This window comes from Triturus cristatus, chromosome 12, assembly GCF_964204655.1.
Source record: "Triturus cristatus chromosome 12, aTriCri1.1, whole genome shotgun sequence".
In the NCBI taxonomy this organism is placed as follows: domain Eukaryota; kingdom Metazoa; phylum Chordata; class Amphibia; order Caudata; family Salamandridae; genus Triturus; species Triturus cristatus.
In genome coordinates, this window is record NC_140595.1 from 305459588 (window position 1) to 305483670 (window position 24083).

A 24083-nucleotide genomic window follows, 5' to 3' on the forward strand; every position below is an offset into this window, starting at 1 on the left:
TTGTCCAGTAGTTGATGTTCTTCTATGAACTCTGAGAGTTGTGAGTTCATAGCCTTTTCCACTACCTTTGCTAAAAAGGGGAGACTGGCTATGGGGCGGTAGTTTTTTGGTTGGTCCTTGTCCAAATTAACTTTCTTAAGTAGGGGTTTGACCAAGGTATTTTTAAGGGAGTCTGGGTATATCCCAGTTCTGAACATTGTGTTGCAGATTGATAGAATGTCAGGGGAGAGATAGTCCATGATCGGACGAATCACTTTTAGAGGACAAGGATCTAATGCTGAGCCTGATTTGATTGTGGCCGTTGTTTCCTTGATTTGTGTTTCTCCAAGGTCTAAGAACTGAGAAAGTTCGATATTGTTGGTCCCGTTGTTAGATATGGGGGGGCTGATTACTGTTTTTGTGGAGAATGCTTGATATATATCATTTACCTTTGTGAAAAAGAAATCAGCCAGAGAATCACAAAAGACTTGGGATTGTGGAGGATTCAGGTCCGGTGCGTTTCCCGCTAAGACCTTAGTTATCTCAAAAAGTTTTTTACTTGAGTTTTTAGCAGAATTGATTCGTTCAGTGAAATAGGAATTTTTTGTCTCGACAATAAGAGCTTTGTATTGTCCGAGTGCTTCCTTATAGCTGGTCTTGCTTTCAGCGCTGTAGGATCTGCGCCAATGTCTCTCCCTGTTTCTACAGAATTGCCTCCACCTTTCCTACAATTTCTTGCTTATTCCTATTAATAAGTAGACCAACGATGTACAACAGACCATATGTTGATGCCTAGCTAGATGATCACAGTAAACCACAATAATTGTTGTGCCTTGGGATACGGTGAATATTTGGTTTCATCAAACCGACGTGTCCAAAAGAGATATCTAACAGCAAATTTGGTGGTCCTTAAGTTCTTCCAACTTACCTAAGGACCAAGACAGTCAGCTGGGTGCAACTTAGATGTATTCTGACTGGATTCCTTGCAGTAATATAGAAAAGTCTCCATTATATAGAGTGACCGTCACTCCATCTCCTTCCTTCCTTCTAAATATCTCCACCAGAGAGTCATAACATAAGCAGTGACAAATTAAACTGCTTACAGAAAATGTGACACACTTAATTTGTCAGTAGTTGATTCTCGTCTCAACACTAGCTCTTTCACTGAACAGATAACAGAAATGGATCAAAAATCTACACGTCACACCAATACCTGGGCGTGTTGTTTCCTTGTGGAGGTAACAAGGTCAACAGGCCAGACAGGAAAAAGAAGGAGTTGAGTGTGGAGTTCTCCAAGTGGCGTGGCCTTGCATCTCATAAGGGTTGTCAAAATCAAGTATACAGGGATGTACAGGATGAATGAGAGGAACCTCTGACAGCAAGCGAGGTAACTCTATTTCAAGTTACAACACAGTGAGATTGAAAATGGTACAGAGGTCAACATGGTAGAGAGCTAAATTAAGGCATCACCTTTACAGTGGTGGGATTCGAACAGGCATAGACAAATTTGGAGGCACATTTGAGTGCTTTTGAGAAGACTGAGACTATGAACTCCTCTGTCAGTGAACTGTGCAAATTTAAGGGGTGCTGTAGAATAAAGTTAATTAGGCTGTGCCATTGATGCTGCTGACAGAAAAGAATATGTTATCAGCTTGGAACGAAGGAGGTATGAACTTGGCAAGAAAAGTAGGAATGGTGCTGCGCTACTAACACTGAGGCGAGACTGCACTGAAAAATGTTCCAGGGAATTTAGAGGAATTAGAGAAGATGAGCCCCATTCTCATGCAAAAGTAATGGATAACCCCTACTCAATACCTACCAAACTTGCTCTCTTCATTGGTTACGCCTACCGTACAGCCTATAAAGATGTGATGATCCTATGCACAGGGCAGCTCCACATTTTGGCATCTGTCAGGGAAACCCTGGCTGTTTTACATTTTAGTGATCACTCTTAAATGTGTGCTCAAATATTGCATAGTGCAGTTTTTTTCCCTCCACAATGCGTGGTGAATGTAGTGCAACTAGATGCTTCGGCTGAAGCGCTGGACATATGGCAAGAAGTCCAAAAGAGGGACCTGGGGTGTCCCCTCTGTGATGATTGCTATCTGTATACAAATCTATCAAGAGAAAGTATTTCAAGCTTTAGTAGAACTTGGAGTGGTTTGGAGTATTCTCGGATCTTGCGGTGCAGCAAACTTCCCTTGAAATAGACAGCATGTAGAAGGGGTCCTGGAGGTTCAGCAATGGTAGTTTACTATCAGCGTAACTGAGAGAACAGATCTTGAGGGGGTTGATCTGAAAAACGGAGGTTCTGTGAGGAGAAGCTTGCATTTCCTGTGCCTGAATACTACCTCTTTAATAGGAAAATGGTTCTTCTAACTATAAAAGAGGATCTAGGTGCACCGGATTTGCAAGCTAAAATCCACTTCCTGGCGAACCTCAAGACAATCCACTTAGGAAAACACAATGTATTTACACTGAAGGGGCATCACAGTCCTTCCTAGAGGAGTTGAGAAATATGGATCCTGGTTAATGTGGAGCTTTAGTCCTTTATGTTGTGCCTCAAGCCTCTTTTCAGGTGTGGATTTTCAGGGGCTGGTAGTTTCTGCTCTTGTAGTGGGGACCAGGCATTCTGGAAGGAAGACAGAACACTATAGTACCTCATTCGGTGCTACTACAAGATGCACAGTCACATTCAGGATTGAATCCAATCAATCAAACTGTTTCTCGAACTTTGCTTATCAATTAATCAATACTTTTACTCCGTTTTTTTGCTACTTTTCATTCAATCCATTTTACTCATTCCGAGAGAACGCAGGAGACAAACTGGTTTCCACGTGCCACTTGTTTATTAAAATCACCCAATGCATTTCGGGAACCAAGTCCCTTCGTCAGGGGTATCTGGAATGCAAGATTACATGTGTAAGTGATGTTTAGCTTCATCGTCTACTGATTAAATCAATAAAACAACATAAAACAACATTTTCCATCTAATATCTGCTTGCCCATTACAACTCCCCATTGACATCTATCTATCGGACATGTCGTCCTAACAGTGCGTGATCTCTCTATTTCACGTGACCTTCCTTAAAAGAGTTTCAAATATCTGCCGAACTGTGCATTGTTAATAGGTGCACCTAAACTTAGATAAGCCTCTCGCTCTAACGCATAACTCAGCGCTTACCGTGGCACAAGGATAATTTCATGTGAAAAATAATGCGGGCTCCCTCCAACAGCACATTCTTCTAATGATCTTTCAACAAGGCGCCGCAGCGTCGATCCCCTCTAGCGTGAAGAAAACTGCACTGATAATGACTCGTGTAATCTTAAACCCACCTCCCTTATTATCACCAGGTGCGTGATCACGTGTCAATTGCTCTGAAACGCGGCCCAACACTGAAAACAGACTCGTCATGTTTAGTCTTTCAAACCCTCACTCGTGGCGCAAAATAGAACTTCCAATCCCATAACCTCCCACCTAGGGTCTTCATTACATAAAACCAGCCTGTATTACACCAGCATGATTATTAATATTTATCACGAATGTCAAATGATGAGTTGTGTAAGTAATTCTATACACTGTTCTCTGCTGCAAATACGTTAATAATAGACGTGAACAAGAAGAGTTTTTGTTGTAATCTAAATAAAAAAGTTCTTGTGTGGCCAAAAACCAGCTCATGCGTTCAATGTCTTGTTTTGCGCTCCCGTCAATGCTTGTTTCCTCCTCCTTATGTTCCTTCTGATTTACTCAAGGGTGCAACCTCACTGGCCGGACGGCGTCAATTCATAAACATCAGTAAAGTAGTGAGATGCACACCATTTTCTTCGAAACTTAAAGACGTGTACTCCTTTGAATCATTTTGGCGTGCAAACATGATTCGCGCTCCGTCCGATTGCGCGTGACAATTAAACAGAACACTATAGTACTTCATTCGGTGCTACTACAAGATGCACAGCCACATTCAGGAATGAATCCAATCAATCAAACTGTTTCTCGAACTTTGCTTATCAATTAATCAATACTTTTACTCCGTTTTTTTGCTACTTTTCATTCAATCCATTTTACTCATTCCGAGAGAACGCAGGAGACAAACTGGTTTCCACGTGCCACTTGTTTATTAAAATCACCCAATGCATTTCGGGAACCAAGTCCCTTCGTCAGGGGTATCTGGAATGCAAGATTACATGTGTAAGTGATGTTTAGCTTCATCGTCTACTGATTAAATCAATAAAACAACATAAAACAACATTTTCCATCTAATATCTGCTTGCCCATTACAACTCCCCATTGACATCTATCTATCGGACATGTCGTCCTAACAGTGCGTGATCTCTCTATTTCACGTGACCTTCCTTAAAAGAGTTTCAAATATCTGCCGAACTGTGCATTGTTAATAGGTGCACCTAAACTTAGATAAGCCTCTCGCTCTAACGCATAACTCAGCGCTTACCGTGGCACAAGGATAATTTCATGTGAAAAATAATGCGGGCTCCCTCCAACAGCACATTCTTCTAATGATCTTTCAACAAGGCGCCGCAGCGTCGATCCCCTCTAGCGTGAAGAAAACTGCACTGATAATGCTGATAATGACTCGTGTAATCTTAAACCCACCTCCCTTATTATCACCAGGTGCGTGATCACGTGTCAATTGCTCTGAAACGCGGCCCAACACTGAAAACAGACTCGTCATGTTTAGTCTTTCAAACCCTCACTCGTGGCGCAAAATAGAACTTCCAATCCCATAACCTCCCACCTAGGGTCTTCATTACATAAAACCAGCCTGTATTACACCAGCATGATTATTAATATTTATCACGAATGTCAAATGATGAGTTGTGTAAGTAATTCTATACACTGTTCTCTGCTGCAAATACGTTAATAATAGACGTGAACAAGAAGAGTTTTTGTTGTAATCTAAATAAAAAAGTTCTTGTGTGGCCAAAAACCAGCTCATGCGTTCAATGTCTTGTTTTGCGCTCCCGTCAATGCTTGTTTCCTCCTCCTTATGTTCCTTCTGATTTACTCAAGGGTGCAACCTCACTGGCCGGACGGCGTCAATTCATAAACATCAGTAAAGTAGTGAGATGCACACCATTTTCTTCGAAACTTAAAGACGTGTACTCCTTTGAATCATTTTGGCGTGCAAACATGATTCGCGCTCCGTCCGATTGCGCGTGACAATTAAACAGAACACTATAGTACCTCATTCGGTGCTACTACAAGATGCACAGCCACATTCAGGAATGAATCCAATCAATCAAACTGTTTCTCGAACTTTGCTTATCAATTAATCAATACTTTTACTCCGTTTTTTTGCTACTTTTCATTCAATCCATTTTACTCATTCCGAGAGAACGCAGGAGACAAACTGGTTTCCACGTGCCACTTGTTTATTAAAATCACCCAATGCATTTCGGGAACCAAGTCCCTTCGTCAGGGGTATCTGGAATGCAAGATTACATGTGTAAGTGATGTTTAGCTTCATCGTCTACTGATTAAATCAATAAAACAACATAAAACAACATTTTCCATCTAATATCTGCTTGCCCATTACAACTCCCCATTGACATCTATCTATCGGACATGTCGTCCTAACAGTGCGTGATCTCTCTATTTCACGTGACCTTCCTTAAAAGAGTTTCAAATATCTGCCGAACTGTGCATTGTTAATAGGTGCACCTAAACTTAGATAAGCCTCTCGCTCTAACGCATAACTCAGCGCTTACCGTGGCACAAGGATAATTTCATGTGAAAAATAATGCGGGCTCCCTCCAACAGCACATTCTTCTAATGATCTTTCAACAAGGCGCCGCAGCGTCGATCCCCTCTAGCGTGAAGAAAACTGCACTGATAATGACTCGTGTAATCTTAAACCCACCTCCCTTATTATCACCAGGTGCGTGATCACGTGTCAATTGCTCTGAAACGCGGCCCAACACTGAAAACAGACTCGTCATGTTTAGTCTTTCAAACCCTCACTCGTGGCGCAAAATAGAACTTCCAATCCCATAACCTCCCACCTAGGGTCTTCATTACATAAAACCAGCCTGTATTACACCAGCATGATTATTAATATTTATCACGAATGTCAAATGATGAGTTGTGTAAGTAATTCTATACACTGTTCTCTGCTGCAAATACGTTAATAATAGACGTGAACAAGAAGAGTTTTTGTTGTAATCTAAATAAAAAAGTTCTTGTGTGGCCAAAAACCAGCTCATGCGTTCAATGTCTTGTTTTGCGCTCTCGTCAATGCTTGTTTCCTCCTCCTTATGTTCCTTCTGATTTACTCAAGGGTGCAACCTCACTGGCCGGACGGCGTCAATTCATAAACATCAGTAAAGTAGTGAGATGCACACCATTTTCTTCGAAACTTAAAGACGTGTACTCCTTTGAATCATTTTGGCGTGCAAACATGATTCGCGCTCCGTCCGATTGCGCGTGACAATTAAACAGAACACTATAGTACCTCATTCGGTGCTACTACAAGATGCACAGCCACATTCAGGAATGAATCCAATCAATCAAACTGTTTCTCGAACTTTGCTTATCAATTAATCAATACTTTTACTCCGTTTTTTTGCTACTTTTCATTCAATCCATTTTACTCATTCTGAGAGAACGCAGGAGACAAACTGGTTTCCACGTGCCACTTGTTTATTAAAATCACCCAATGCATTTCGGGAACCAAGTCCCTTCGTCAGGGGTAGGGAAGGAAGGACTTTGCAGAGGTGTAAAGGGGGAGTCTCTACTGTAGGTGGATTACCGCAATGTGTTTTAGTTTACTCCCTTTCCCTTATGGATTCTGTTGGATCGTGGAGGCTTTCTTGTTATTTGAAGTTAACTGGCGAAAGTGATTAAAACGTTTTTTAATTTAGTCAATCTGAAAGGCTTACGTCTGTTAACTTATGTTTTTTCATGTGTTATGGTGTTTTGCACAATGGCAGGTTTTTTGAATGTCGATAAAACGCAATTCAAACCTTAAAACAGAAATTATGAGACTGCACCGGCTGTCCGACGACCGTATTACGAGTTTGGCAGTCGGACTGCTATAGGACCGCAGCCACTGCCAGAGATCCGCGATCCCTGGCAGTCTTGCAGCAGTCTAAGGACTGCAATATGCTGGTAGTGTCACTGCGGCACTGCCAAGCATATTATGAGTTTCCTCACCGCCACACTTTTCGTAGTGGTGAGCCCACCATGAAAAGTGTGGCAGTAAGAAAACTAAGTAGGACCTACAGGGCCCCCTGTTGCCGTAAGGCAAGAGAATGCATGCATGGAGGGCACATGTTGTGCCCCCCTGTATGCATGCACCCCCAGTTCCTGCATGGCATGGATGCTGTACAGGAACGTGCTTTGACACTCCCATTGCAGTGCCTTCCTAAGGCTCAGATATGAGCCTTTGAAAGCCACTGATGTGGGACCACCAAACCACTGCTAGCCAGACCACGAATTAACTCATAATCTGGTGGGCAGTGTGCAGCCGATTTTGACGGTGTGGCAGCGGGGCGCTGGTGTGGCGGCCCACTGCCAAACTCCTATTCAGGCCCTATGTGCCTAAAGCAACAATAAGAAAACCAAGAAACAAAGGTGATAAAACAATTCTCCTCACCACAATAGGCTACACAATTCATGGATTAAGAATGCATGAATAAATCATTACATCTAAAAATTCATAATACCCCTACAAGGAACAACATAGGTTTTCTTTCAGAATTCTTCAGCCAAGAGTGTACCGAAACCAAAATACCACACTAACAAGGCTTCCATGTTGCCATCATAAACAAGTCTTTGTCCAAAAATGGTGGAATATGGTGAAAAAATACTTTACAAGTAAGCCGCACTTACACCCCAACACCATTTCAGCCAGACACAACTATAAATAAACGTAAATCACTTGCCTTCGATCTCTCATTTGCCTACAATTCTGGTCACTTATGCACATTATCTCCTTGTGTTTCCTTTGTTCCCTAAGTTGGCAGGGTATGCCCAGACGTGGGTCCCTTGCACACTTTGCCACTGGATTGAAGCTAGCCTGGCTGATGAGGATGTTACCCCGAAACCGATCCCAGGATGCATGTTTCCGGTCCAGGGAAGACCTGGCTTGGCAGTTTGAGCTAGACTGTTCCCATGAGGCACAGGGTCAAGACTGATTTGCATATGGCTGGGTCTGAACTGGGGTGGCAAAGTGAGCTAAAGATCTGTGACTGGAGGTGAGTGTCTGAAAAGTTTCAGCGCTCTGTCCATCATCTCCTTGTGTTTCCTTTGTTCCCTAAATTGGCAGGGTATGCCCAGACGTGGGTCACTTGCTCACTTTGACTCTGGATTCAGGCTAACCTGGCTGATGAGGGGTGTTACCCTGAAACCGATCCCAGGATGCTTGTTTCCGGTCTAGGGAAGGCCTGGCTTGGCAGTTCAGGCTGGACTGTTCGCATGAGGCACAAGGTCAGACTCATTTTCATATGGCTGGGTCTGAACTGGGGTGGGAAAGTGAGCTAAAGAATGATGATGGATTAAACCCAGATCTGTGACTGGGGGTGAGTGTCTGAAAAGTTTCAGCGCTCTGTCCATCATCTCCTTGTGTTTGCTTTGTTCACCAATTCTCTTCCCATGTAGGCCACACTGTGTTTCAGTACACTGACAATGCACATCAGCGATATGGTGCGCCATATAAATGCATAGTTTGCATTTCCCTCCTTCCTTGCCGGTTGGGTGTTGTGATTATTTATGTGTAGATTGCTGCTTTGAGAGTATCATTTTGAGTTTTCATTCATGAAGGTGGGTATATTGATACTCAAGGTAAGAGGAGGGGCCATACAGCAAGTGATGCGGCCTCTCCCTCAGACATGGACTCGACCTTGATTAGAAAAATAAATGTGTCAATGGTGTTAAGTAGTCTGTTAAATAAATGTTATAATCTGAAACAGGAGCCCATTTGCACGTTTAAAATATTGTACAATGTTGTAAAATATGCCATTGATTGTTATGGAAGAACGTTAAAATTGTTTTAATGTTACCTGTGTGTTTTATTTGCATTTTTCCACTGAGATGATATTTTCTATTTATTTACTCAGAGTGGCTTTACTACATACAAGATAACTGGAAAAGATTCTCAGCTGAAACTGGAGAACATGGCATCAGATAAAGTTGCATTTAAGCTCCCAGCACAATGCTTCAGCCGCCCTGGAAATGTTAAGGCAGGAAGGCCTAAATGTTTTACTGTCACACCAATCTGTGTGGAGTTCGAGAGACTGCTTAAACAGAAGAAGCCAGACAGCATTATCCCTGGGGTAAGAGATTGTGTTTTTTGTGTTTCGCTGTGTATGGAAATAATTGTCTGTAGTGATGGGGGAGTTGGGCGCCATTTTTTAATTAACAATGTCTCTCATTGCGGAATATGTTTCTTCAGATTAGTTTATCCTTGTAATCACACCCCTTTCTTTAAATATATGGGGCCAGATGTATGACTGAATTTTGCGGTCGCAAAGGGGATTTCAGCCCCTTTGCGACCGCAAAAAAAGTCAGGCCAATGTACCAACCCTATTTTGCAAGTCACTAATATATTAGCGACTCGCAAAATAGGGTTAGCGACTCACTATTAGGAAGGGGCATGCTAAGGGCGTCCCTTCCTAATAGCGACTCCAACACCCATGTAAGAATGTTTTGCGACCGCAATTGCGGTCGAAAACACTCGCAGTTTACCACCCTTCTCAGAAGGGTGGTAAAGCACTCACAAAAGGGAAGGGGTCCCCAGGGGACCCCTTCCCCTTAGTGAATGCATGCACAAATATTTTTTAAGGGCAGCAGGCAGTGGTCCCAAGGACAACTGCCTGCCCTTGAAAAATGAAACTGAAAAGTTTCATTTTTATTTTTTAAATGTATCCCGTTTTCCTTTAAGGAAAACGGGCTGCAATTTAAAAAAAACTTCTTTATTTAAAAGCAGTCCCAGACATGGAAGTCTGCTGACCCCAGCAGGCCACCATCCTTGGGAGTGCCGGCCATTACCAATGGGGTCGCAAATTGCGACAGCCTCATTAGTATGCATGAGGCATGCAATTTGCGACCCCATTGGGAATCGCAAACAGTGTCTCAGACACTGTTGTACATTGGATTTTGCAACTTGCAAATTGCGACTCGCTATTTGTCGCAATTTGCAAGTCACAAATTCCAATGGTCGTACATCTGGCCCATGGTGTATATGGAAGTTGTGAGCGTGCACTTTTAACTTCAATGTGTGTATTTATAGTATTTTAAAGAACACAAGGTTCATCAAGACCATACAGGTCCATATAAATATGGTTGAATATATGTAAATCAAAACAAATAAAGCTCTCCATCAATCCATGAGATAATGAATTCACCATCCATTTCTTATTACAAACATTGCATTCCCTTACATCCATTTAGACCATTTCATGTATTTAAAGTAACAGTACTTTGTACTCTTCATCACAATTCATTTAAAATAACTAACATCAACCTTGCATTTTAAATTAATCTCCAAGTATTCTCTTGAATAAAACAGGAATTACAATACTTAATTCTATAAAGGAGATGTGACACTCTTTTCTATGTTAAAATTCTAGGATTTCAAAGTAGCGGTCTCAGAAAAATGTATCTTACTTTTAAGAATAGCAGACATTTTAATAACAATTGCTCAGTATTAAATATATGTATTTATTATTAACCGTTAGTTGAAATGTGGCGTTTAACAATCCTATGTAAGGCTTTTAATAAACGAATATTTTTAAGTTAGTTCTTTTCTAGAGCTTCTTAGTGAGTTAGCACTTTATGTAAATGTGCCAAACATATTATTTATTTAAAAATGAATTGATCTGTGTTTTGATTTGACTCGCAGTATCTCTAAGTACTCTACATAGACTAGAATACTAGCCCGCACAGGAAACGTCCTATCTGCATTGGTCACAACCAAACAAATGGCTCCAAGTGTACCCAGGCCCACCTTATGTTGGCGATTATCTCCAAAAACCACAGTTCAGAATAGGTGGTAAGGGCAAACATAATTCAAAACAATTTGAACATTTGCTTTATTAAGGTATAGAAACCACACAGAATGAAGATTGGCCTGAAGGAAACTGTTGAGTTATGCAAAATCTGTGAGGTATTAGTGATCATAAAGAGAATCAAAATGAACCTCAACAGAAGATGTAAGTATTTTGTATCCAAGCACTAGGTGACTAATAGCTCCACAAAGCTGACAGAGCCTTTTCTGGAGATGGGTATTTCCCTAGATTTCTCAGCACTCTAATCACTGTTTATAATTTTAACAGAAAGTGTTGCATCATAGAGCCTTTATTGATGAAATAATAATGTAAGGCCTGCCCTCCAACTGTCACCACTACGGAAATTATACCCAAGATTGATAAGACTTCGTCTTAGTTGTCACTTAAGTGCCAACAATAAGCATGGAAACCATGTAGCAGACTGCCATGCAAGCCAGAAAACCATACGAAGACATTTACTTAACTGACATCTTCCAAAAAATGTACCAAAACTAGATTTACTAAAGAAAATGGGAAGGTTTGGAAGCTCGCAGCGATATGATCCAACTAAATCCTCAATTCCAGGCCAAAATGTTTCTAGCAATAATGAAAGATTTCTTCGAATTAAAGTTAATTTTATTGAAAATACCACCTCACAGATTAGAAAATTGTTGCCTTAAAAGAGTTTCACAGAGTTTTGGCATTTCATTTTACTTAGGGATTTGAATATGGTGAGGGGAGTGACATTGGTAGGCTGCTGTGAAAGATTGCATTTTCCTTAATTTGACTCCGAATAAGTTGTGGAGAACATCTTTCTCACACAGAATTGATTTCACAGAGATAGATATAGATGCTTCCTCTGAGGGCCTGTTACTTTACACACACGGATAGTATAATATAATACCAGTTCAATAATGTTTAGTAAGACATGCTATCTGACAATGCCAGTGACTGACAGTAGTCCCAAAAAGACGTACAACCTCTACTCAACTCGGCTGTAGATAATCATTCAGTCAATAATTTCCTTTTATATGATTTTAAACTATTGACATCTTTGGAATACAATGATTGTTAAATGCCAATCATTAACATGCAAGTAATTGAGAACAGTTGTATACTTTTTTATTAAAACGTTTCAGGGTCAAAATATAAATTGCAAGCCACTGAAGGGTTTGTATTTGTAAGACATAAGAAATGACTATGAGTTGGTATCTATGACGCTCATTCCATTTAGGGATTATATTTCATTGTATGTTCATACAATTAAAACTATCATTCAGAAAGACAGAATGCATTTCATGACTCATGTTTATAACAATTGTAAACATGTACATTCCTATTAAAAACTTTGATGGAACATTGGAATTAATAATGGGTCAATTCCATATCAAAGAGGATTTGGATTGTATTATGCTGCACATAGATAATTGTAATGTAAAATCCTGTCTGTGCTCCCTAGATGATATAATCAACAACCATGGGGACATACGCTTGGGCTCACAGGAACCGCTAGCCACAAGCACTACTTGATTGTATAGGCAGACTATTATTTTCCATTGTCACTGAGTTTGGACTAAGAACTATAAATGGAAGGTCTATATCCAATGGGGCAGCTCAACCCATTCATCAGACAAGAAACTGCAACATTGTGATCTGTTTTGTTATTACAAGAGGGAACAAGTATATTCAGGTGCTGGATACGTGTGTTCTTTGAAAGCTGATCATGATCCTAATTATTTAATTTTTGTGTTTGAACCACACTGGGCAAAGTAAAATAGTGTGAAGAACATGTTTGATTCTGTTCAGAATTTTAATTACTGAGGAAACTTGATTTGAGAAGTGCTTGATCTGAGAATGAAATACATTATAACTGTAACAATAGGCCTGAAAGAAAGTACCAAGAGAGTACTGTCTGCTGTATAGATGTAATATCATTGTTTGAACATCCAAGTATTAAGGGCCCTATTACGTCATGATTCGGAAAGCCTCCGACTTCAGGTCGGAGGCTTTCTGAATTACATATCTGTTTCACTTCCGACCACCAATTTAAAATCTAGGTGGTCGAAAGTGAAACCGTCTGGTCATTCTGGCTGGATTCCGACAGGCTCCAGGAGTCAGCCGGCCAGTCTGAGACCGCAACATAATCCCATACGACAGCATTTCCACTGTCGGGGTTACGATAACAGTTTCCGACAGACTTTCCATTCCAGGCTTTCCGAAATGGAAAGCCTGTCGGTGAGTGACTTTGGGGCCCCTAGCAAGGCCCACTTCTCACTGCAGCCTCCGGTTGGGGGCCGTGGGGGCACCTCTGGTGTCCCCCTGAATATCGCTGCAACGTACGGCATGCTCTGTGAGGTGCCTGCTACACTGTGCAGGGATTTGCACAAGCTCCCTTTTCTCTATGGGAGCTTGTGCTATGGCCGGTTTACGGACACAGCACAAGCTCCCATTGATAAATGAGAGTATGTGACCGCACCATGTGCGGTCGCATTGTAATTGCGGTGTCAGGACCGCCGACCGAAGGTTGGTCGGTCCCGAGACTGCAACATCATAATTGAGCCCTTAGTTTAAAGACATCTTAATTGTTGACATATATCTTAATTAGACTGTGACTGTGAGTGGTCGACAGCAAGTAAACTTGAAAATATGATTATTCAAATACACACAAAGATCCTGCCTCAAAGATAATTTAATTATTTTTCAAAAATGGTACCAGCATAAGTCAACTAGAAGTGCAGAAGTGTGTGCAGCAAGTGGTGCTGGACAATTTGGAGAGGGCTATTGTTAAAATAACCTTAGAGGTTTCCAGTTGCAAAGGGGGTCTATCAAGAGGATACATTTACATATTTGGTATTTATAGTGCCTCCCTAAGTCAAAATATGGAGTCCTTGGTTAAAATAACATTTTTTAAATGGTTTAAATGGAAACAACCACCCAAAACTAGATCAACTAACTTTAAGATGTGATCCCTTCACAGATCAGATTAACTTAATTAACACAAGTTGGCTTTTCATTTGAAATACAAATGTTGTCTTCTCCAGCTAAGTAATTTTACTGTAGCTTGTAAAAATTCAAGCATTAACGATGACTTGAATAGTGTGGATTCTGTGAAGATGGTGAGAAGACTGTAGCATCTTCTTTTTCTGTCTGGCATTTAAGGACTAAGGAGTATCAATAAGAAATGTGTGGTTGGTTATACTTTGATTACAAACAAAATCACATGTAGAGTTCAGAGCAGTACATCCGTACATGTAAGAAGTAAAAGAACAAAAACTGTGAATGTTGTGCCAAATAATGTAATAAAAAATAAAAAATGTTAGCTGTGTTTTCCAAAATACACTATTGAATTTTTAAATGTGCACAAGATATTCAATACACGTTTGGATGAAAAAAGAATCAAATGATGCAACATTTTACTTTGAAGCATTTTTTGTAGTATTATATTTAAAAATGTGATCTATTTATTTTAGTGCAAGGGATTAAAATGTTACCTGGGCATTCCTTAACATACAAAAACATGACATGCATTTACCCTAACAAGGGTCCGATTTATTTTATACAGAACAAATAATTACATTTTTAATTATGTACTGAATTATGCTTTGACTTCAGGTATGTATGACAATGCCTGAAAGCTGCATGTATTTCATGGGATTGGGAACAGGGGGTTATTTAGCAGCTTCCAGGGCACATAGTTCTCAAAAGTCTGAATTCTAAGTATTTTTTCTCATTCCTCTTAATGGAAAATTGCAAACAGTTTCTTGTAGTCACAGGTGCTGTTTAACTAATACTTTATTCTGCCATACCATCTATATATAGTAGAATTAAACCAGTTTGACATTTATATTAAAAGAGTACTACATAATAATTGCTGGTAACTGAATCCAATCTAAAGTCTTGCCTATTGCATATAAAGTATTGTATATAAAATGACTATCATCTAAATATTATAAACTTAAAAAAGTGTGTTGATAGTGGTACCCTATTCAAAATTGCTCATATTGCTTAAATGCTAAGTCAACAGACTATTAACTCATAGACACACCAGGAGAAAAGCAAATATCACCTATCATTAACCTGTAATACAGTTTATCATGCCGTAAAGGCACGCTGATGCTCGCAGAATTCTTACATGTATATGTATTGAAATATGTGTTCTCCACAGTTATGAAAAGATAATACTTCCTGGTTTCATGTGATCGAAAAAGCATCCTTTTTTACATTTTCCTAGACTGAAATATTCTGTAGAGATTCCATAAAAATGAAATTGGGCTTAGCAGTATTTTTCAAATATCCACTGTGTTACGGAAGGTAAAATTGTTCACAACATCTTACCCAATTTTATCATCGACTTACCACATGATCCTAAATTGGAGCTTCCTGTTTTTTGTGGTTATTTTTTTTATTTTTAATAAAAGGTATTAACACACATTTCACATTCAAATCACAGATCTTGTTGTCATGGTTAAATTGATATACATCTACATTTAGGCTGTAGGGGTTGATTCACAACTGTAAATATACTGTGTATATTTACTCGTGTGTATGCGTACTCCTATACTTTGGAGTAAATTTTCGCTATTTTGTTATTTGCCATTTTCAAGTGATGATTTATACTTAGGTTTCAACTAACATGAGGTGATGCACTGTTCTGCTTGGGTCTTCGGATCAGATAGAACCCGCTCATCAGAGCCTCTCTAACCCAGCCAGAACGTTACCCCCTCCCTAGGGCCTATTCACAATAAGTAACCACATGTATATACCACCTAAGGACAGAGAATTCCTACTCATATATATATATACCAAGACCTCTTATAATCGGCGGCCTCGCGATCCCATACGGATCCAGGACTTCCTACCCAGACGGCAGCCTCAGCCTCGCGATCCCATACGGACCCAGGACTTCCTACCCAGACGGCAGCCTCAGCCTCGCGATCCCATACGGATCCAGGACTTCCTACCCAGACGGCAGCCTCAGACACAAGTGGCGGCCTCGCGATCCCACACGGACCCAGGACTTCCTACCCAGACGGCAGCCTCAGCCTCGCGATCCCATACGGATCCAGGACTTCCTACCCAGACGGCAGCCTCAGCCTTGCGATCCCATACGGATCCAGGACTTCCTACCCAGACGGCAGCCTCAGACACAAGTGGCGGCCTCGCGATCCCACACGGACCCAGGACTGCCTACCCAGACGGCAGCCTCAGCCTCGCGATCCCATACGGATCCAGGACTTCCTACCCAGACGGCAGCCTCAGCCTCGCGATCCCATACGGATCCAGGACTTCCTACCCAGACGGCAGTCTCAGCCTCGCGATCCCACACGGACCCAGGACTTCCTACCCAGACGGCAGCCTCAGCACAAGTTCATCCTATGATCACCATAACATACAGGAAGGGAGTCAGTCTCACTATTCATCAGATCACACAAGGATTGCTAGTTCGAGCACAGCCTGTTCTCTGGTTCGAGGGGCTCCTCTCTCCCTTATTCAGTTACCACTTACCTGATCAGGGTTAACTTCTGTTCATGTCAAGTCACAGCTGACTAGAAGAATAGGCTACCCTCTTATACAAGAACACGCAGCACATGTTGGTTCACTACAGACTGGGTACTTTATTACTCATTACATACGCAATCACATAACATTACTATATAACACATAACCTGCAAAGAAATGTGAAAGATTAGGTTGTACACTCTAATAAGAAAGGGGTCGACATCACCTTAGTAGTGTGTAGCCTGCACTCAATGGTCATCTAGGTTCCCTTCTCGTCTGTGCCTCGGCTCGCCTGGAAGTCACACCTCCGCAGTCACGGATCTGTTCCCTTCACCCTTCTCCGAGTCACTGGGACCTCTTCCTCATCGGCTACTCTCTCGTCTCTGGCTATTCTGCTAGAAGAGTATCTGTCTCTCGGTTTTTCTCCGCCTTCAAGTTTGTCATCTGTCTTCCCTGGAATAAGTAGTAGCTTTACTGCTAACGGCTAGATGCCGCCTACGGACTGAAGCAAGTGCCAAGTATCTGCCTCGGACTTTCACTAATATAGAGGTGCATTTCCTCATGGAAAATTCCGGCCCGTAACCTGCCGCCCACCAAATTCTTGTACCTCCCCGTACCAAGGACACGTTCCCAGCCGGCCGGCCTGATGTAGTGTCTTCGGCATGAAGAAAAATACAATCCTTCGATAAGGGCCGGCCTGAACCGGTTCTCTCCAAGCGAATAACACCTCATAACTAAAACATTACATTTGACCTAGAAGCATCCCAAGCTGTCGGAGCAGAAAGAAAGATGGAGTCTCTCCCGTTTGAGGCCTGCCAGGCCTGAATTCAGCACGGCTCCATGAAATACCCTCACTACAGGACAGGTTATCCCTAATACTAACAAATCTATCCCCTAGGCTATGTGTGCAAGCCCTGATCTATGGGGAAGAGCACAGGATCATATCAAAGTGCCTAGTAAATAGGCTCCATTCACTACTCTAACCCTTAGACTTGGATGGTAAGAGACTGAAGTCACACTAGTCACCCTTCAACACAAGAAGGCCGGGAAAATCGAGCAGTACGTGCACTCTCTTACAACCGAATTTACAAGTGGAAAGTTAATACTAGTAACTTTTCAACTGTTGGAGTTCTTCCTTTGTGAAAGTATAGAGAAATTTACTTAAGTTTATAATTTAAAAAAAATATATATATATTTTTTTAATGTAAAATGTAATGTAACCTAACTTTACAAAATGTATTATTAACCTGAAATTAATCAAATAAAACGTGACAGCACTTTAACTCATCAAATTAAATGTGCATTAAATGATAAGATCATTTTCAAATATTAATGTAATTTATAAATATTAATTCCAACACCAATTTTTGAAAATACCTACCTAAACTAGCACTTTTTATCTACATGTTTTGTAAACATTGTTAAAAGTTATTGTCAGCCTTAGGGTGATCTTCCCCCAAACCTTTTGCCTACTTACCTCTAATTTTTGCTGGATGTTTGCTTTTGGTGGCTTAAGGACTCTATGCAGTTTACCACTTCTAACCAGTGCTAAAGTGCTTGTGCTCACGCCCCCACAACATGGTTTGATGGGCATATACCTAATTGGCATATTTAATTTACTTATAAGTCCCTCGTAGAGTGATATGTCATATGCCCACGGACTGTAAATTAAATGCTACCAGTGGTCCTGCAGTACATATTGTGCACCCAAATAAGTAGCACCTTAAACCACGTTCCAGGCCTGTCATTGCAGCCTGAATGCAGTGTCACACTGTCACGTCGACTTGACATATAAACCGCATTGCCAAGACTTAAGCTCCCTTTTTTATTACATATAAATCACCTATATGGTAGGCCCTAGGTAGCCCATAGGGCTGTCCCATTAGGGGTACCCCAGGGGCCCAAGCTCTCACCCACTCTCTTTAACCTGTTAATGGAGCCTTTAGCCAAAATTCAGAAATCATCAAACATGCACTGTCACATGTAAACTGATGGCACCCAACTGTACCTGAAAATCTCTTCTTCTGAAGACATTGGGTCTCTCAACATAACTCTACAACGAAAAAAACTAGCTGACCTGCAAACACCTCAAACTAAATGCTCTTAAAACTGATTCCCTCTTAATCACCCCACACAAACAGTCACCCGATATTGCTGAATGGATAAAGCATCTAACAGCTCTTAATTGCTTACCTCATGTTATAGATTCCACAAGATGATTGGGAATAATGCTTGACAAGAACCTGAATATGCAGGAGCACAGCAGTACAGCTACCAAAGGAGCGAATTCCAAGTGAGAATCCTAAGGAAAATGAAACCCTTCTTCCCCCTGGACGACTTGAAGTCAGCTATTCAAGCCCTATTGATCTCTAGGTTGGACTATGGAAGTGTAACCCTTTGCGGCCTACCTAGATATAAATTGGCTCCACTTAGGGCATCCCTTAACTCTGCTGCAAGGCTCATCACTGGATCTAAAAGAAATAACCATGTCACTCCTGATCTGAAATCTCTAAATTGGCTCCCATATAAGGCAAGGATACAATTAAAAATTGCTTGCTTGACCCATAAAACCCTACACTTCAACAACCCAAGGTACACTGCACAAAGACTGGTGCTATCTGGTGGTGGGAGATCCTCAAGAATCACCACTACCTTATTGTTGAAGTTGCAGAGATGTATTAAAAAGAAAACTTACAATCAAGCCTTCATGGCTTCAGCCAGAGAGTTTGAAATACCCTCCCTCCGAAATCTGAATGAACCCTTCAACTGCATCATTCAAAAAATAAGTGCAAGTGCTATTGATAAACACATTTCTGCTCTAGATCTCTGCACCCCGATATGGCACAGGGACTACACGCGCATTTATCTCTCAACATTATGACCTTGTATTTGGCTTGTCAGTTGGGACCCGAGGTGGTTCTCCGTCCCCTCCTTAGGCCTTGAGAGCTGCCACATCCTGTACTGCTCTCGATATTGTTATTGTTTTGTTGCTTTTTGCTATACCTGTTTCATCCTCCTTGACCATTTGTAAAGCACTCTAATACCCTCTTGGGTCAAGTTCGTGCTATATAAAACTCTAAATAAATTAAAAGGTTGGGCATGCACTTTTAAGTTTCACATGTCCTGACATTGGAAAACTCCCAAATTCGTTTTTCACTAATGTGAGGCCTAGCCCTCCCATAGGATCACATTGGGGATCCCTTATAACATTTAATAAGCTGTAATTCCTAATTTAGAGGAGGTGGATATTTCATGTTTGGTACCCATGAAATTTTAATGATAAACCCTATTTAATGGTCATGTCAGAATTTTCATTACAATTTTGAAAAACCACTTTTAGAAAGTTGGCATTTTCTTGCCCTTTGTCCTTTATGCCTGCAGACTGTCTTGGGTCACATGACTGGCGTCGCTGACAGTTAGTCTTTGTGAATTTCTCCCAGACAGTAACACAATAGAGGGATTAGGTGTCCCTCAATGAGCCATCTTTTGAAAGGATAGGGGGCGGAGCGGAGCACAGCCCCACTTACACCTGAATAGCCTGTAGTCTGCCTTTACACAAAGGGCCTAACAATCCTGTATTGTTATTGCAGCTAGCTTGGAGCAAGGACAGGGAAGTTAGGAAATTCCAAGTACTTTAAAGAACCTGTCCAGAAACATCTCCTACCTTCTAGCAGAAGCGTACCAGGGTGTAAAAATAGAACCTTCAGACCGTCTCTTCAGTTTACTACTGGACCTGTGGAAGGACGGTCAGAGAGCTGCTTGCTGCTGTGACCTGCTGTGAACACTGCTAGACTGCTACTGTAACTGAAAGGACTGCTTTGCTGCCTGAAGCCTGCCTTGAGCCCTCAGAGGCCAGCCCTGCAGTTGAGCCCTTCATCTTTAACTGCACCCAGGACTACCAGAAGTGACTTCAAGGCTAGTTTGCTGGCCTCTTGTTCAGAGCCACAGGGATATAACAAGCTCCTACCATTTTGAATCCGCACCTGGACCCAGTCTGAGTCAATACTGAACCCCTAAGAGAATTCTCATCAGTCCTGGACTCTTGGTTGTGGTGCTAAAGTTGCCCAGATGGTCATTTTCCAAAACTGAGGACTTGGACAAAAATTGTCCAAAAAGTTCTGTGAGAACCAGGAGACTGGTTCCAACCTGCTTGACTATCCACCCAAGGTGCACCATCGGTCGAATTGACTTTGCGGCTTCTCCGGCTACGTTCTTCTCCAAAGCAGCAAATCTATTTCAGTGGTCCCTTTCCAAACTCATGAACTGTCTTTGGCTACAGCCCACTGCTTCGTCTCGCTGGAGTTTTTTGACTTCCAATTCAATGGCTGAGCCCGAACCTGAACATAGAAATCTTAACCAAGGCTTCGTCCCAAGGCCATCCGACGATGATGCTCCCTTCTCGGACACCTCCTGTAGCCTTGCCCCACTGAACTTTACCTTCTCAGACATTTTTCTGTAGAAACTTTTGTAAGGGCAAAGGTAAGCGCTGACCGGACCCAATCTACTTCTTGCATCCAAACCTCGCTAAATCGTAATCGGCCTTAAATTTTGACTTTTATGTCAAACTAACAAACAACTGGACTGAATGTTGCACTTTCCCAAGCTTAATGCACCTTTTGCACTATGACGATTTGGGTGTACTTTAGGTTCACATGTTAGTGTGAAAAGTGCACGGATAGATGTTTAGGAGTACCTATAGGTTATTGAGGATGTTCACTTAGTTTGTTTTTCATTTCAGTGGCAACTCTGACACTGCCATGTTGGACTCCCTATCATTAGTTTATTCTTAGATGCAATGTACATGACTACACACACACTCCCCTCCTTGGGCAATACACCATATTTAGGTCTGGCATTAGCCAAGACTTCACTAAAATTATATGTATTCTATACTTATTTAAACAAGCTTTCAGCCACTTCTCTTCATTGGTCTGTTTTTGTGTCATTCACAATTTGCTTCCGCCCCTACAGCATACAGCATGTAGTAATAATTCTGCCACCGATTAACTTTACTTTGAGTGACCGCGTCTTTCTCTTTCAGAAAGAATGAGCACATTCGCACAGAAGGTAGTTCCCTTCAGTTCCAGTGTTTTTGTTTCTACTTTATAATTACTTTAGTGTTGTCTTTGCGTTCAGTGCCAGAGGTGAAAGCAGAACCTTTTTACCAGATGTGAGCACAGGCCACATTCCATACTTTATCGTGCCTATCTGCTGCCAAAGCTATTGTTAATTCCTTTTGAAGATCTTTGTTTATATGACTGTTTGTATTTCACATCATAACAGATTGCATTCATTTAAAACTGGTCAGTATTAAGTTAGTCTTTTTTTACTATGCATACAGTATGCTTGAAATTATACATGTGAATTCATAAGCGAACAATTCTTCAGAACACATTTATTCTGGACTCAGTTTCATCAATGGTTCTGTAATACACTTTGCCCAGTAAGAAAATTAGCCTTTATCATGTTTAATGTGAAACAGTTGTAACACTTTAAAAAAAAAATGTATTTCCTTCTTTTTTATTTCTCTTTCTTTCTTGTTTTCTTTCTCTCTTGTCTTCTTGCTTTCTTTGTATTTCCTTTCTTTCTATCATTCCTTCTCTTTCCTTCTTCCTTGTTGTTTTCCGTCTATCTTGCTTTCTTTTAATCTTCCATCCCATGTCTACCTTCTTCCATCCTATCTTTCTTTTCTCCTATCCTTCTTTTCTCCTATCCTTCTTTTCTACGATCTTTCCTTCTTTATTTCCTGCTCTCCTGCCTTCTTTCTTGCTTTCCTTCTTTCCCCCTTTCTTTCCTTTTCTTTTCTCATTTTTCCGTGTTTATTTCCTTCTTTCATTCCACCTTTCTTTCTTTATTCCCTTCTTTTTCTCTCCCCATCTTTCTTGCCATCTTTCCTCCCCCTTTCTTGCGTTCCTTGCTTCTGTCTTTCTTGCCTTGTTTTAATCTTTTCCTCTTTCTCTCCTTTCTTCCTTCTTTCTTTCTCTCCTTTCATTCTTGCTTTCCTTCTTGCTTTCCTCCTTTATGTCTTGCCCACTCTCATGCCTTCTTTCTTCCTTCCTTCCTTCTAGGAAAGAGGCTGGCAACCAATGGCCTAACAATTGGCTTTTTTAGGTCTGTGTTAGCCAAGGCCTTTTGATTTTACTAAAAGCATGTGCATGACTTGTAGAGATTTTCAGCCACACTTCATCCATTTGTCTGTGGTTGTGTCATTCAAATTTTCTTCAACCCACTCAAGCACGCATCCAGGGGCAATGTGTCAACTTTCTTCAGCAATTGGCTGACTTCACTATGGGGTATGTCATGCTTCCCATTCTCAATTAATTCATCCACACACAAAGTAGTTTGGCACGGTGCCAGTGAGTACTATGGTAATGTGTGCTTCTTTGAGACTGAAAATCATTTTGTAGATTGATGAGCACCTGGCAGCTTCCCGAATAATAACGTTATGCAAAACCATAATAAACCAAGAATTGCAAAGAGGCCGGTGAACAGCACAAGACCTATTGGCTTTGCCAGTGCTTGTTTAATTGTATGTGTTGTATACTTGCATATATTATTTATTTTTCCTAACATAAGTCTGTCAGTCACTTTGGAAAGCTTCAGGGAGCTGACCCCCAGTGGTCCCAGTATAAATTGCTCACAGTCTCGATGGGCCGTGCAACAGGAGTCCCTGAATCTTCAGGATTACACGTAATTTGGTACACCCAAGGGCCTGGAAAGCTTCCACTGTGGACTCTGGCTGTTAAAAGCTGCTATTATCCCCCATCCAAAATATTTCTTTGAATGAAAAATGAACAGGGGAAACTGATGTGATATAACTGATCATTCCCCATGTCTCAATGGATCCACATGGCACAACTCGTCATGGCTTGTTTTCCCCAATCCCCAGAGTTACGTTCCAGCAAGTAACAGAGAATCCGGGAGACAGTGTTGCAGGTCTGATCACTGGGTACCGCCTAACAAGATTCCCAGTTTCCTTGTGTATTGTGGGGGCAGGATGAAATAATTTAAAGCGATTGGTATGAGGAACGAATTACCTTATCAGTTATGTGTTCCTTGCACTAACACACAGAAGTTGAAGAGGAAGAAGGAATGCGGGGAGACAGGGATGCTGGGTGTAACTGACTGTTGTAAATTGCAACTTCGATGTGATTAAGCATTTACTAAAGACATGAATTCTCCTGCCTTACACATGTCTCTTTTGTTATGTTGACTGAAGTCTGGACTCCATTTTGTATTGTCATGTCTCCACGTGTGCAACACGAGGAGAGTCTTATCTTTGTGTTAGTTGCTCTTGAAATCTGCCTAGTAACAGTCTATAAATAGTTCCTTTGTCCGTCTGGCGCATGCCCAGACTTGACCACATCTGTTATCAGTTAGTCCTTGCTTGACCATGTTTTCGCGGGCTTAAGGAGTATGTCAGCTCCGCCCACATATTGATCTTGTATTGAAAATGTCCATAAAAGGTAACATTCTTCGTCTCATGTCGTATCCTCCCACTTATGAGCCCCTCTGTTGTGTATAAAAGGGGACCGTGTATGCAAGTTCTTTGTGCTACTCTATGCAATACTGAAGGGTATTGTATGGATTGTAGGACCACC

General features: G+C 41.3%; 1 protein-coding gene and 1 long non-coding RNA gene across 2 annotated transcripts in view; one reads left to right on the forward strand and one right to left on the reverse strand.

Annotated features, from left to right (window-relative positions):
• LOC146775937 (uncharacterized) overlaps positions 1-24083 on the forward strand; it is a 1457164-nt gene that overhangs the window by 495320 nt on the left and 937761 nt on the right. Inside the window, exon 5 of the mRNA XM_085639461.1 lies at positions 9055-9270. Within this exon, the coding sequence (XP_085495587.1) occupies positions 9055-9270 (216 nt within the window). The remainder of the gene's footprint in view (positions 1-9054; positions 9271-24083) is intronic.
• LOC146775938 (uncharacterized) lies at positions 2583-5153 on the reverse strand. Its single transcript, XR_014972008.1, has 3 exons — positions 4431-5153; positions 3164-4147; positions 2583-2880 (listed from the first exon to the last, which is right to left on the reverse strand). It is a non-coding gene; the product is annotated as an uncharacterized LOC146775938 (long non-coding RNA).